This window comes from Catharus ustulatus, chromosome 7, assembly GCF_009819885.2.
Source record: "Catharus ustulatus isolate bCatUst1 chromosome 7, bCatUst1.pri.v2, whole genome shotgun sequence".
NCBI lineage: Eukaryota > Metazoa > Chordata > Aves > Passeriformes > Turdidae > Catharus > Catharus ustulatus.
This window is the reverse complement of record NC_046227.1, coordinates 33,527,247-33,542,291: the sequence shown is the minus strand read 5'-3', so window position 1 is coordinate 33,542,291 and position 15,045 is coordinate 33,527,247. Positions and strand designations below refer to the sequence as shown.

The 15,045-nt window shown below is 42.5% G+C and overlaps 1 protein-coding gene across 1 annotated transcript in view; it reads right to left on the bottom strand.

The window, feature by feature from the left end:
• The window catches only part of THSD7B (thrombospondin type 1 domain containing 7B), a 239,071-nt gene that overhangs the window by 57,281 nt on the left and 166,745 nt on the right, over positions 1 to 15,045 (bottom strand). The window contains exons 10-13 of the mRNA XM_033065271.2: positions 13,415 to 13,649; positions 11,629 to 11,744; positions 4,899 to 5,031; positions 3,699 to 3,828 (exon numbers count right to left, since the gene is read on the bottom strand). Of these exons, the coding sequence (XP_032921162.1) occupies positions 3,699 to 3,828; positions 4,899 to 5,031; positions 11,629 to 11,744; positions 13,415 to 13,649 (614 nt within the window). The remainder of the gene's footprint in view (positions 1 to 3,698; positions 3,829 to 4,898; positions 5,032 to 11,628; positions 11,745 to 13,414; positions 13,650 to 15,045) is intronic.

The window sequence follows — 15,045 nt, the reverse complement described above, 5'->3', positions numbered from 1 at the left end:
ATAAGACATGGCATTTTCCATTGCTGCAGCTTCTCCTTGCTTTTGGAAAGTAACATGTTTTTTCATAATCATGTTGTCAGTGCATTTCCAGGATCAGTTTTCAAAGCAGAGTCTCATTAGATCCGTCTGGTCTTTAATGCATTTACACTACCAATGGTGTTTGAAGCAACCTTCAAAGACACTTGCTTAAAACAGGCTTTCCATCCACTAATTAAACCTTAACAATCCCTTGTTATGAGCAACACATTTTTTCCCAAAAATTGTGTATGTCCCAGGTGGCTCTTCATACCAGCACTGAAAGGAGAGGTCATTCCTGAAGGACCCTCCATCACAAACACCTGAGACCAGGAAGGCACCAAACAGCACCTGAAGAAGCAGTGATTCTCATGAAGCCATGGAATGGTCTGACCTGGAAACCACCCAGCTCATCTCATTCCACCCCTGCCATGGGCAGGGACACCTTCTCTTCTCCAGGCTGAACAACCCCAGCTCTCAGCCTGCCTTCACAGCAGAGGTTCTTGAGTCTTCTCAGCATCTCTGTAATTTCCTCTGGACCTGCTCCAACATGTCCACATCCTTCTTATGTTAAGGACCCCAGAGCTGGATGCAGAGCTCCAGGTGGGGTCTCAGAGTGGGGCAGAATCCCCTCCCTCATCTGCTGCCCAACTGCTTTGGATGAGCCCAGGACAACTTGGGTATCTGGGCTTCAAATGCACATTGCCAGCTCACGCTCAGCTTCTCATCAACCAACACTCCCAATTCCTACTTCCCAGGGCTGCTCTCAATCCATGCTCCACCCAGCCTGTATTTGTACTTGGATTGCCCCCACCCCTGTGTAGGACCTTTTCTCACAGTTTTGACACCTCCTAGTAAATTAGTCTCTGGTGGAAGCAAATGACAGCTGTACAGCAACACAGAATTTGCAAAGCTCCTCATTTATTGTTAGTAATGTTGTCTTATGTAACTGCCAAGCAAAATCCTCACCCTGTTTTACCTGAGTGCCCTGTCTTTGGAGCTTTTTACCAATCATGCCTCAATTAAGTTTACATAAAAACTGTATGTATTAGCTCTTAAGGCTACCCTTCTCTTTCCTATACACTGATTGCTGAATAAGTTAGTCGACTGAAGCTGATGCAAAAAATGAAAGGCTATTGTAATTAGTGTAATATCTTCCAAGATAAAACCATAAAAACTGCAGTTTCAGACAGCTGTCATCTCCTTGGCTATTCTGCTTATTATTCAGAGACAAACTCTGATATCTTCTGCATATTATGCAGTAAGTTTACATGCAATTTCAGTGAAAATGCTCATGGAACAGGATCTCTATCTCAGAATCTAGCCATGAGGAAGAATGGAGCTTGAAAGTAATTTCAGACCTCATTTTCCCTCAGTACAGTCATTGTCCTAAATAGGTACACATAAAACTGTTTTTCTTTAGAAATAATTTATATGAATTCAGTGTTCTTATATAATTGGCTAAATACAACAGTCACAGAAAACTAAAATCCTCTTTTCCATATTACAGTCAGGGTATGGACAGAAAAAAAAAATCTGAAAAATGGATGCTCCAAGGGACAGAGAGACTGATTATCTTCAGAGGTAAAAGAGTAAGTGCTGTCACATGGTACAAAAGGAACTGAGAAAATTCATATGAATACTCTTTGGAGAAGAAGCACTTACTGGTTAAGGATGCTGTACATTATGTAATGCAATTACTGTGTGGAGTGGTGGTGATACCTCGAATGCAAGCTCATTCACAGGATTCCTGAATATTGCAGGAAGGCAGCATCTATCTCTTACACCTGGGATTCTTCTAGTGATGGCACAGACTCCCCTGAAAACACCCACAGACTCTCAGTATCATACAAGGTAATTTAGGACAGAAGGGACCTCTGAGGATTCAATGCCTGCTCTAACTAGGATTGACCTCACAGTTAGGAAAGGCTGCTCAAGACCTTTTTTTGTTGAGTGCTCAGTATCTCCAAACAGTCTCTCTGGGCAACCTGGTAGTTTCTCTGACTTCAGCCCATCTTCTGGTAATTCACTGTGCACCTCTGGGAAGTCTCCTCTGTGAACTCCATACACTAGACACTCTTCCAGGCTGAACAAGCCCAAACCCCTAGCCTCACCTCACATGGTAATTCAAAAGCATGTCTCCAAAACCCCCTTCCAGTGAAGAATGACAGGATCAGAAGTCCTTCAGTGCTGAGGTTTACAAGCTGAAGAGCCCCTGCAAGGCACGTAAGCAAACACCTCCCCTGCCTAAAGGGCTGCTCCCTGACAGCACAGAGCATCTCTGCACACTCCTGAGGAGTTCAAGTAGCAGCAAGGAGAGGTATTAACAAAATGTTTATGACCATTTCCCTTAATAAACACTTCTAGAGAAAAGATACAGAATTGCTGAAAACCCAGCAGCTTCTTTTCCAGACGCAGTACGGTCAGAGTCAGCAGCTGGGTCTCAACTGCCTTCTCTGTGGAGATCACTCCTCTTGTTCACACAAAATATCTTTAAAAATCTTCTTCCATGGGTTTCATCTGAGATCTCATTTTCCTAAGACCCCACTCATCTTTAATAATACCTAGCAGAGTGGTTCTATCACTGCATGTAATTATGAAAACCGAAGCTGTTACAAAAGCCACAGTTAATTACAAAAATTGGCATTGAAACGATTTTCGCTTAAACTCACCAAGGTAGGTTTTTCACCCTAGAACACCCTAGAACAGCACACAGCCTAAGTAATTATTGGAGGGCTCTCCACAGAGTAAAAGTAAGTGTGATGCTCTTCTATTACACTTCCAATTCTGTCAGAGTAAGATTAACACAAAGTTCATGCACCTACTAGAACACAAAGATTACCATCCCTTCACACAGACTGAACAATACAATTTACAGATTTGAAAACCTTGTGAAAAGGTTGGTGGTCAAAACCTAGTTTAAGATATTTACTCCTTTGAGTTTCAGTTTAAAACACATTTCTTCTTTCAGATACATCCCACATACTGTCAGGGCTTTTCTTTCTTTTCCTTTGTTTCCAGATTATATAAGAAATTCATTTCATCTTTAAAGAATAGTTTCTACCTTTGTGAAGGAGTAAATTATAATGTCAAGTTTCCTCAGTTAGCATACCTGTATAGCAATTTTTTTTCAATAAAAATAACCTTTTGTTAAAGGTTTAATTGTATTTCCCAGGAGACTGATAACAGCCACATCTCCAGCCATCTGCAGGCACCACTACAGACTGATGCACGCTCTGAACATTCTTCTCAACACTTCTGTTCAGACAATGGGACCACTAATTTGTAAGTGCTTCATTACGTCAAGGGCGGGAGCCCAAAGCCTTCACCCATGCTCAACTTCTTCAAAAGCCTTAATGAAAATCAGGCCTCAGGCAAATCATTAGTAAATTTCAAAATCATGAGGAAATTATCCTTTCCATTTTTAGCACCAAGAATGGATTCCTTCATAAAAGCCTATAGATAATTCATTTAAATCTCACAAGCTTCAGCTTTAGGCACAAGAGCAGGTTAAGATGCTCGAACACCAAGCACAGATCTCCAAGCTGTTGTGTTAGTGGTACTTTATTGCCCAGCACAGCAGAACTGTACAATGGAAGCAGCACCCAAAACACTTTATTTCATAAAGAACTTCAGTTAGTTTACAAATTGTCTACTTTAAAGGCATTTCCAACACATTAAACACTGGGGGTGGATGGAGGAATCTTACCCCTGGCCTGCAGCCCGTGCCCACACGCCTCGCTCTGCCCTGGCAGGCTCTGCCTCACCGACTCTGGCACCAGCACACAGGGGCTCCAGCGGTGGCTCTTCCACCTGCAGAGGCAACAGACAGCAGTGAAGGGCTTGAAACTGCAAAATAGGGAACAAACCTGAGCACAAACTCCAGTTACCAAGAGGGAACAAACCTGAGCACAAACCCCAGTTACCAACAGGGAACAAACCTGAGCACAAAACCCAGTTACCAACAGGGAACAAACCTGAGCACAAACTGCAGTTACCAACCATACTACACTGTGGGGACTTTGGAGACACAAAGCTCTAATTACTCCTGACGCAAGCACCTGACAACTGGAAACTGCAATTCAGATGCCAGCCTTCTCATTTTGCAGGGCATGTTTCAAAGTCAGGTAAGATACATAGGGAACAGCTCCAGTGGGCTTTGTCACCTCCTGCACTCATACAACTGAGTGCTTTCCAGTCTGCTTTCCAGGCTCCCAGATGTGCCAGCCAGGGGAAGCAGCTTTCCATGGCACCAGGCAGAGCAGAGCGTGGTGTCCCCTCCCTGGCACTGCCTTCAGCTCCACACCCTGCTCCAGGACCATCTCCTTTGGGATGTGCAGGCTGGGGATTCATATGCAAAGATATCATGCTTTTCTGTTTACTAATATTGCACAACAGATGGGCCACAGAATCTTAATGAAGAGCAGTGAGTAACTGCTCTACTGTATTATTTGTCTAATCAGAACTTTCTAAGTGCTCACTATTCACTGGAGTGAGAGTACCAGGGGAAAACACAAGAGTTTCTCCAATAAGCATGCAATTATGATTAAGGCACTCTAGGGCTTGTGGTCCCAAAATAGCTTACATGGATTTTTAGATACAATGAGGGGGAAGTTCCCAGTAACAGCTTCCTTACACACATCAGACCCTGAGGTTACTATTTCTACGAGCTGTGTCTATTGGTGCTTGTTCTGATGATGCCAGATCTACTGAAATCTCCAGTTTGAATTATACTTTTACACATTTTGAAAGGTACATTATTTATTTTAAACTCTGCATTTTCCAAAATAATGTTATTTTCTGGTGAAAACTGTGCAGAAGACGAGTGATTTCTAGAGAAGTGGACACTCACTAGAGACTTATCCCAAGCTAAAAGGTTTTACCTATACACTGGACAGATGGGAACATCTTCACATTCTCTCTCCTCATACAAGGTGTCTGGACATGCCTGTCCCCCGTTGGCAGAATCCTGAAGGATAATCCTGTACCGCGACTGCTTAACTGCAGTGGTATTGCCTGTCAAGCAAAAAAAGAGTTGTCTTTCAGACATGGCTGTCATCCCAAGTTAGTGATTTAGCTGCCTTGGTTAGAAATATGTTCTGTGTTTCATTTATATTTTGAAACCATGAGCACTCTGCAACATTACTTCCTTTAAAATTACCAGCAGTTCAGCAGGACAGCAGCTGGAAGGATGATAAATCAACAGCCTAAGAAATGCATAAAAAACATCTATTTAACAGAATACCAAATCAAGTAAGAAAATAAATAAATAAGAAAATAAACATCTTAACTGCAAAAAGAATAAAAAACAAAGAAACAAACTGTGATAATGGAAGATTTTGTTTCTGAGATCATGTTCTGGTGGTCTCAGGCTGCTACTAGTAACCCATCTTTATGGCTCTAGAAATCAGAGGTGATAACTTCCTGATAGGAAAACCATTGCAACCAACAGAGGCTAACTCTCCACTTAACCTGAGTTGATGCAAGACCAATCCATCTAAAAACACAGTTCACAAAATCCATGGTGCAGAATGAAGCAGGAAAGACAAGAACAAGATTTATCTATCTGTCTACAGCTAAAGCAAACACAATCCTTGGCTGTGTAAGTGGTAAGAGCAAACTGAGAGCTGGCTTAACCACTGCATATGTCATTTGTCCTTCTCTGGGTACTGTATTCACACTTCTAAAACTGCTAGAAAAGGAAAAAGGGATCTCAAGGGAACTCCTTAAAGGATACAGACCATGTAAAAAGCTTTAAATAGTGGACTTCATCAAGTATGTCTGAAAGAGGAAAGCAGTGTGACAGTAAGCCCACTATGAGGATGATTTTTCCAGCTCAGAATAAGAGCAAAGTGGCAGCAGCAAAATTACAATGTAGTAGAGTAGAAGGAAAACTTATAAGGCACACCATGAACACGAAGTACAATCACAGATCCAAGGAAAGTGGAAAATGTTGGCTTTAAAACTTTAAAACTACCAAGTCATACAAGCCTCCACTGGCACATGCCACCCCTGTGAGATCACTGCAAAGGGACACTGGACTGGCAGGAGGCTGCTCACCATGGCTGCTGCCCTGGGGCAGGAAAAGCTCATCCAGAGAGATCCCTCTCCTGCTTCTTTCACAGCCACTACCTGAGGCAGCTCTACAGCTGCCAGGTCTCCTTTCACATGCCTGATTTGGTGCCTGTAAAGCCTCACAAAGAGCCTTCTCTCAAAATCCAGCTCACAGCATTGCTCCAGAAAGTTAAACTGTCTTATCTTCAGTCCATCACATGAAGAGAAGAGTTTATCCCTGTCACCTAATGCACACCCTTTACAAAACTGTAAGGGTTTGCACCCATTCTATCTTCCCCTCTCTAAACCAAGCAAACCCAATCCCTTGTAGGTCCAATTCAATTCCCTCTCACTGCTCACTTTCTCACACCACTGTGCCCAAGGACCTGCAGCCTCCCCAGGGCACAGCACAGTGACACCTCAGGGGTCTCACATACAGCATGCCCAGGAATCTGACAAGCCTGGTATGAGTTTTAGTATTTCAAACTGCTGACTTTCATTCATTTTGTAGTCCATTGTGTTTCCAGAGGTGCCTGAGGCCACAAAGACCATTTAGGGAGCAGAGCATTTGACACACAGAAGAGACCAGGAAAGCTGGAACTCTTCTGCTTGGAGAGAAGGCTCACAGTATATTAGCAGTGTGTATCAATGCACTACAACGGGCAGTAAAGGAGACACAGACAGATAATTTTCACTCTGATAGCCACTGTGAGATTTTTCAAGCAACTGAGTACCAATTTAAGAGTGATTTAATTTAAGCCACTGTTCCTCAGCTTCCTGATAAAAGTTTAATGTGTCAAAAATCTACCACTTCCCTTAATTAGAACAGCTATGCTGTCAAAAAAAAGAGAAGAGATTAAATTTATTGGGCACAATTTGTTCTCAATAAATCCTTACTGGCCAGTTTATTACAATCTGATTCTTGAAGTGTTTATATCTTGAGTTTTAACTTTTCCTTGACTTTTTCTACATAATGAAGTTAAGATGAGCAATCTACAATTTTCTTGACCTTTCTTTTTTGGGTAGCAGAGGTGAGGGGGAGAGTTTTGGTTTGGTTTGCCTTGGTGTTACTGAGTTTTAGTTCTTTAAGACCTCATTTCTCACCCATAAGACAGCCATTTGATGCTCTGGCATTACTTTACTACTTCCTTCTTACTCACACAACCTCACTGACATGGGAATAGCTACTCAGTGGAAACACTCCATAGTACATTCCTCTGCTGGCTGCAGAGAGGAAACAACAGCAACAACTGCACACTGTCCATGCTGTGCTTCCTCCATTTCTCAGAATGTGCATTTCATTCAGTTTGCCCTTATTTTTAATCCACTTATGCCATTTTCACTGTCTAATATCCTCTAGTTTAGTTTGCATCCTTGATTTCTTGTTCCTAGTCTTTGTGAAACAATATGACAACAATATGACAAAGGGAAACAAGATCCTGAACAACTCTGACAGCAAGATTAAAAAAAGCTTCTCTGAATGTGTGTGATGTTCCCCTTCATGGTTTGAACCTTGAACTTGCAAAACACATATATTGCACATTTCTTGCTTCTGGCTTGCCATCAGCACAGTTTCAGAATAGAAATTACAGTCCAGTAGGGCTTCAGCCCTTTGGACAGGCTTTCTTGGAGCTTCCAGGTCTTCTGCACTCCTGTGTGCAGAGAACAAGCTCCCAAGAGGTGAAGATACCAATCCATGCAGTTTGTTGAGTTTATTTTTTTTAAATGTCTTGTGATATTGCCATCCTTCCTTTCCAAGAATTGTGAACTCTATCACTTTGTGATGGTTTTCATTCAAATTATCTACTACCATTAGAATCTTACCCATTTCTTTCCTATTAATCAGTTCCAAATCTAAATGAGCTTCCCACAGCAATTTTCTCCACCTCAAGAAACTAAATTATCCTCAACATTTATTGCACCTTACTCAAACCCCATTTTCAAAATTGAATTTCCTCACTGGCTTTTCTATAGCATTCCCTACAAATGTTAATGAGCATAATTTTTATATTTCAGTTAAAATTGCTATAGTCTGATTTTTCCTGAGTACTAGCACTGTGGAAAGACTGTCCTTTTAAAGCCAAACTGATTTCCAGCATGGTTATTTGCAGTCCAGAAAAAAAACCTCAAGCCTCAAGATCTAAGGACCATCTTAATTTCTCTGTCCTTGACTTTGCAACTTAGATAATGCTGTTTGAGAATTTCAGGGGGGCCTTACCTCTGTTTCCACTCCCCAGCCTCCATTCTCCTCCCTTACAGTGCCATACAATTCCTACCAACCCACTCTTATTCCTCCCTGGACCTTGCATCCTTCCTTTTCAAGTGCAGGACAAAACTCCTTTTCACTCCTGGAACATGTGCTGTATCAAGTCCAGCTTCCACAGAAAACATCCCACTTCCCACTCTGCTCCTGACTAGATGGAAAGCCAGAGTCTGGTCAACACAAGATTCTGCTCACACACACAAAAAAGGACAAATTTTCTGAGACTTTCTGAGATTTTAGTCACCAAAATCAGCACTGTCTCCAATGCCTTGGTAGAGATAAGAGTTCTTAAGTCTTTGGTTTTGACCAGCTCTGGCTGTGTGTTTATGAGGATTGCAAGTGGCAGATTGTGAACGGTCTGACACAAAGTAGAGGCTGTTGGAATTTCTTATTGTGGCACACCATGCATTTTATCCACTTTTACCCCTTCTCATTTCAAATCTGATTTAAGGCATGGGGAAAAAATAGGACAGCTACTATCTAACATTTCATGTACAGTAAATTCACGAATACAAGCCGCACTGACTATAAGCCGCATCTCTGGGTGTTGGCAAATATTTTGGTTTTTGTCCATAGATAAACCGCACACGAATATAAGCCGCTTTGTCGTTCGCAGCGAGGACCCGCGTGCAATTATTAACAGAACGGCGGGAGGGCGGGGTTTACTGGCTGAGCTAAGGCTGTGCAGGCTCGGCCCGCTAGGGGCCGCTGACGGGGCCAGGTGGTCCAGCACGGTGCTGCAGCTCGGGGCCGGCCGCCGCTGCCACTGGGCTCGGTCACCCCGGGTCGGCGCTGCCCTGCGGTGGCAGGCAGGGACGGAGCTTCCCCTGCTCCTACGGCAGCGGCGGCGGGCGGGGACGGAGCTTTCCCGCGCCCGTGGCGCCGGCGGCGGGCAGGGACGGAGTTTCCCCGCTCCTGCCGCGGCGGCGGCGGGCGGGGACAAAGCACCCCGTCGGCTCCCCGAGCCGCGGCAATGGCTGCGCGGGGCTCCCGTCGGCTCCCCGGGCCACAGCAATGGCGGCGCGCGCTTCCCCCCCCCCTCCCTGGCCCGCAGCAATGGCGGCGCCGGCTTCCCCCCCCCTCCCCGGGCCGCAGCAATGGCGGCGCCGGCTTCCCCCCCCTCCCCGGGCCGCGGTAGGGGCGGCCCGGGTCCCCCCTCTCCTCCCCGGGCCGCGGTAGGGCCGGCCCGGGTCCCCCCTCTCCTCCCCGAGCTGCAGCAATGGCGGCGCCGGGCCCCCCCCCCCCGTCTCTCCCCTGGGCTGTGGCAGAGGAGGAAAGAGAGCTCTCCCGCCTCTCTCCCCGCCCCCCGTGCTGCCTACACGGAGCCAGGCTCCACCCGCGGTGCAACAAAGTAGCGATTTGTAACAATCGCAAAATGCCGACTTTGCAGCTGCTCGGCTCAGCACTCTGGCAGGCACTTCTGAGGTTGTATTAGCCGCTCCTGATTATTAGCCGCATTTCCGGTTTAGGAGCAAAATCTTAGTCAAATTGGTGCGGCTTGTATTCGTGAAATTACTGTAAACTTGTTTAGAGAATTAAGTAACTGTGAAATTTCCAACCTTCCTCCTGGACAACCAATGCCCCGAAGAGAAAAGGTATTTACAGGCACCATCTATTTTCAGAAGGAAGATTAAACATGTTATTTATTGTTAGTTGTTTGCTTTTTTTAATCTCTCTGTTTTAAATCTGTGCTGACAGACCAGGGAGTACCTCATCCATGCTGAAAGCAGTTACCTCTCCAGGCCACCTTCACCCCCAGGAAAGCAGGTGGCAGAGGAAAATCTACCTGCTGCTCATTCAGACCATTCCATATCCTGAGACCACCCCACTGATTCTCTGATTTTTTTCAATCCATCCTCATAGCCCAGGTAAAACAGATACATTACAGAAGACTGCAGTTGCCACAACCTCCCTGCTCCTGCTCCCCAACAGGTGCTTGGATTCAGTGGCACTTCCTTTGTGAATTATGTTGTCCATCCATCTGTTCCTGCCCTTAGTTCAGTGCTGTCTGCACCTCTGAGGCAGGAGATAATCTTCTGCCACAAGACAGACGGTTGTCTGATGACATTTAAATGTAGGGAAAATGTCAGCTTTTTATTGGGAGATGGTAAACTCAGATGAATTTCCTCAGATAAACTACAAACAGCTCAACTGCTAAAGTTCTGTGTAAAGCTGATTTAGTGATTCCATGTTTGTCTAAGTTCTGATCTTATGCTGGTACACAATTAATTTTAAATCTGCCAGGCAATACCTGCTCCTGCTTGATCTGATTAGTAATTCACCATCTGTATATTGCTTTCATTAAATACAACTTTTCTATAAAAAAACCACAACACCCCTAACAACTCACGTATGTATAGTGGCTTTGAAATTTCATTATCGTGCTGAGGTTTTAATTGTGCCATGCAAATTAAAAAAAAAAAAAAAATCTTGCAATGCAGCCATATCAATAACAGATTTAGTAAAAAACAAACTCCCTCATCTAAGAAGTTTTAATTTAGAATTATATTAAAATGATAACACTGCCAAGGAGGTTAAATAATTAATTTCTTCTCATTTTAATTGTAGACTATTATTTAATAAACAAAGTAATTTACCAGGTAATTTATTCTACTCCTTCATAGGCAGCTCATTTAAAGTCTAAAAATAGATTGCTAATTAAAACAGGATTCACTGTTTTAGAAAGCAACTCATTTTCCTGTAAAATCTAACAAGGACTATGCTAAAGCATTCACTGAGAATCTTTGAAGGGCAAGGAAACTACCAACAATAATGAAATATTCTGATAACTGAGTAGACTTTCATCTGAACAATTAATGAAACACACAAATGTGTCAGAAAACCCAACACTAGATGATTATAAAGAAACTTTGTGGTACACTCGTTGTGCCTCAAAGTTAACCAGTAAGATCAAAGAGGTGTTTGGCCCTTGAAAAACCACAAAGAACAGGAGGTATTTGCACAACCCTGTACGTACACCCAGGCTGATCAAGAAAATTACATTTCATATGTAAGCAATTCCATGTGCAGTCATACCGCACAGGGACCGTGGAATTTTGACTCTGGAGGCAGAAACCCAGAAGGAATTTTTTCCAGGGAAAGAGGATTCACATCTCCAAAGCTGTTCACCCACTCAAGAACATCAACTCAAAAGTCAAGGTCCAAAGTCCTCAAGTCCAAAACTCATGCAGATGAATGCCCTAAAAATTATTAGACTGGTGTGAACTTCATCTGCCACACGTTTCTTGGTCAATGCTCTAATTTTTCACCTAAATTTCAACTTCTTAAAGGCTTACCAGGCTGACAGGCTGTGGGGCAGGGTGTCCACTCACTGAACAGTGTCACAACACAGTCCTTCCTGCAGGGGAGGAGACACGGCCGCACCGCCTCCGGCCGCACCGACTCCGGACACCTGCGGATCCAAACGCGGATAAAACAAAATAAAAACTTAAAACTACGGAGAAAGATTTTACTCCTAAGACTTTCACAGGGCTGTGAGCACACTGCCATACCAAAGACACTACTCCTGGCCAGAGCAAGCCTTATTTTTCTTTTCACTCATGCAACTCATCTGAATTTAGTCCATTTCAAGGATTTAAAAAAAAAATTAAAATGGGGAGCTTAGCTTGATGACTACAGGCTAAATGTAGTTCTGTCTGTGACATCAAAACTACAAAGCTCATGGGAGTAAAACAGATATATTTAATACCAAAGAAAGTGAGTAGTTATGATTATAAAGTAGTCCTGTTTTAGCACAACATCCAACAGCCTTCAAACCACCTGTCTGTAAGGGCTGATGACATATTCCTCAACTTTCAACCTCCAAGGAACACAAACATAAAAAATAGTTTCAAGTGTAATACAGTATGAAGAGCTCTGTGATTTTCTTCATTCATTTTTAACTCCTACATGGAAAACATGTCATACATATTCTAACAAAAGTTTCAGGCACGGTTAATATATGAGGACTTGAAGAGCAGAAAAGGGAAATTTTATGGGATCAGTCAGATCTTACATATCAAGTGGGTTAATAGGAAGGGAATTACTCTTTCTTACTCCTTATTAATTTCTATTTAAAAGACCACTCAACAATACTTAGTAATAATGCATGCAACCCAAAATGATCCCATTTGAAGGAGGAATGTGCCACTACTCTGTATGAGAAAAAAAAAGTTAAAACCATGATTCAGCTACTTCAGTTCCATTTCCTCTCACACCACCTCAAAAATGCAGGGGGCAAACAACCATTTCAGGCATTACATAGCTCCATAAACAATGTGCTTAATTAGGTAAAGTTGGAGCATATCAATGCATTTGAGACATACAAGAATACCATATTTCTTTCCTTTTATTTAATTAACCCCATTAACCTCAAGAATTTTAATTAACTTTACTGAAATCAGCACAGTCTGCTTACACAAACAGCATTGTTTTGAGAGTTACAACAGGAAACTCAGTTCTAAGTCTCTAGACTCATTAATGGTGTGAAAATAATTAGCAACATCTTGATTTTTCGATATTAAGGAAAACATCTGTGCCACTTATTTTCCTCATTTACTAAAGCAAAGCAAAATTTGGGATATTTCTACTACAGAATACGTAATTTTGTTGTGTTGCTATCACATCACAGAAGTTTATAAACCAAGTGAACAATATAGATCACACATATGGTACTGCCCTGTTGGAGTGTAAATATAATGCAAAAATCTATTTACTTTTTCTATTTTATTAGAGCACTGCTAATAAGGTGTTGCTGAACATTGTATTCAAATGTATTTTATATTTTCCTCACACCTGTCCTTTGGGGAAAATATCTGCAGAAAACTGTAAATTAGAGTAGCAGAGGAGCTACAGCAAAAAATCTCCACCACTGAAAGCATACTTTTTGCCTGGATTTACATGGAAAGTTAAAATGGGCTGGATATTTGGTTTCTTTACCTGTTACAACAGTGATGGAGCAGTACCTGTAGAGGTAACCCTGAAATGAAATTATTTCAATGCTGCAGAGTCCATACACTTGCTGAAAATGCCTTTATACACATGTATTTTATAAATAAACACTAACAAGCTTTCTTTAAATACCTTTTGGGAGTGACCTGGCCAGAGCTGCTCCTCCTGCAGAAGACTTTCCTTGTCTGAATGCCCACCCCACAGGTGGTTTCCCCACTCCAGCTGATGGTGGTGTTGAGGGCAGTGCCCAGCACATCCTCAGAGCAGGAGCTCCAGGGAGACGCTTCCCAGAAGAAATGCACGCACGGGTGCTCATTGCAGGCACGCTGCTCCTGCAGGGCTCGCTCAGGGGGACAGGCTTTCCCACCTGGAAAGGGTCAAGAGAACACCATATCCTCATGTCACAGCATGTGGCAAAAGGAAAATGTAGAAAAATAATTTTTTAAAAAGTCAGATTTGCACAATACCTCCTCTTTCCCACCCCCTGTTAAAAAAATAAATAAATAAAGCTTAAATAAAGCTGTTGACCTTTATGGCTGCAATAACAACCTTCTAAAATATTGTTTCCTCATTAAACTAGCCTTGCATAAAATTGTATTTCAATGCATAATGGAAACAGAAATAGGCAAAGTATATTTCTGAGTTACTTTATCAATAACTCCTACACACAGCCAAGTTAATTCCATTTAAATGCCAGTATCACTCAGCAAACATGCAATCAGGTTTAAAGACAAATTAAGTATTATTTTTATGTTCATTCTCCTTGCTAATCTCCCAAGAAGGAAGATCTCTGTCTCATGTTTGGACTCTATTCATGTGAACCCTAAAGATTTGAGCAGTAGAGGAAGATGAACTGTAATGACAGCAGGGTGCATCAAATGACACCCAGGTCTGCAAATCAAGGAGGGGGGAAACTTGAAAAACATGTTTTGAGTATGAAGCCTTCACTTCTCTGAAGCACCATCCTTCAAACTGATGTCCAAAGATTTTGCTAACCTTCTGCACTTTGTCAGCAACTTGTGACAATGTCCCAAAGAACAGGAGTTTGAAGAGCTTCCCCAGAAGCTGTGACAGTCCAGCCAGCAGCTGAATTTACCCATAAAAGCAGATGATCATAACTCAAAAGCTATGGAGCAATGCAGTGAAATTTAACAGTAAGCACTGTCATTTTAGGAAGAAAGAAGAAAAATTACTAAAATCAAAACCATTCTTCTCCAGGAGGGACAATCCAGACAACTTGGGACACAGCCAAAGTGCTGCAGGTTTTGAAAGAGCTGAAGTGTGGGGGACAGATACCACAAGGTACAGAGCACATTTACACCCTACTAAAATCCACAGGAGATGAAGGGATGTCAAAGGGATGCCCATTGCCTTGCAGGACTGACCCTCCTGAAAAAAGGTAAGGCCCCAAATGGCCACATTGAACAGCAGTGAGAAAAGAAAAAGAGATAAACTACCTAACCCACTGGATAATCATGCCACATTACCATTCATCTTTTCATGAAAATGGACTGTTCCACACAGTGTTCAGTCTCAGAAATGTTCAGTATGATGATGGAGTAGAAAATGCTCCAGGTAGCTTATTTCCTGAAGAATTTGACTTGGCAAGAAAAATGCAAACCTGTTATTTTTCTTGTCTTAAAAACAAATAATTGTAATAAGCAAATGGCAAAATGCCTGATCCATTTGTAAGGAAAAAAAAACAAACTAAAGAACATATCCAATTCGAATTTTGAACTTCCCAGGGAAAAATTAGGGTGGCT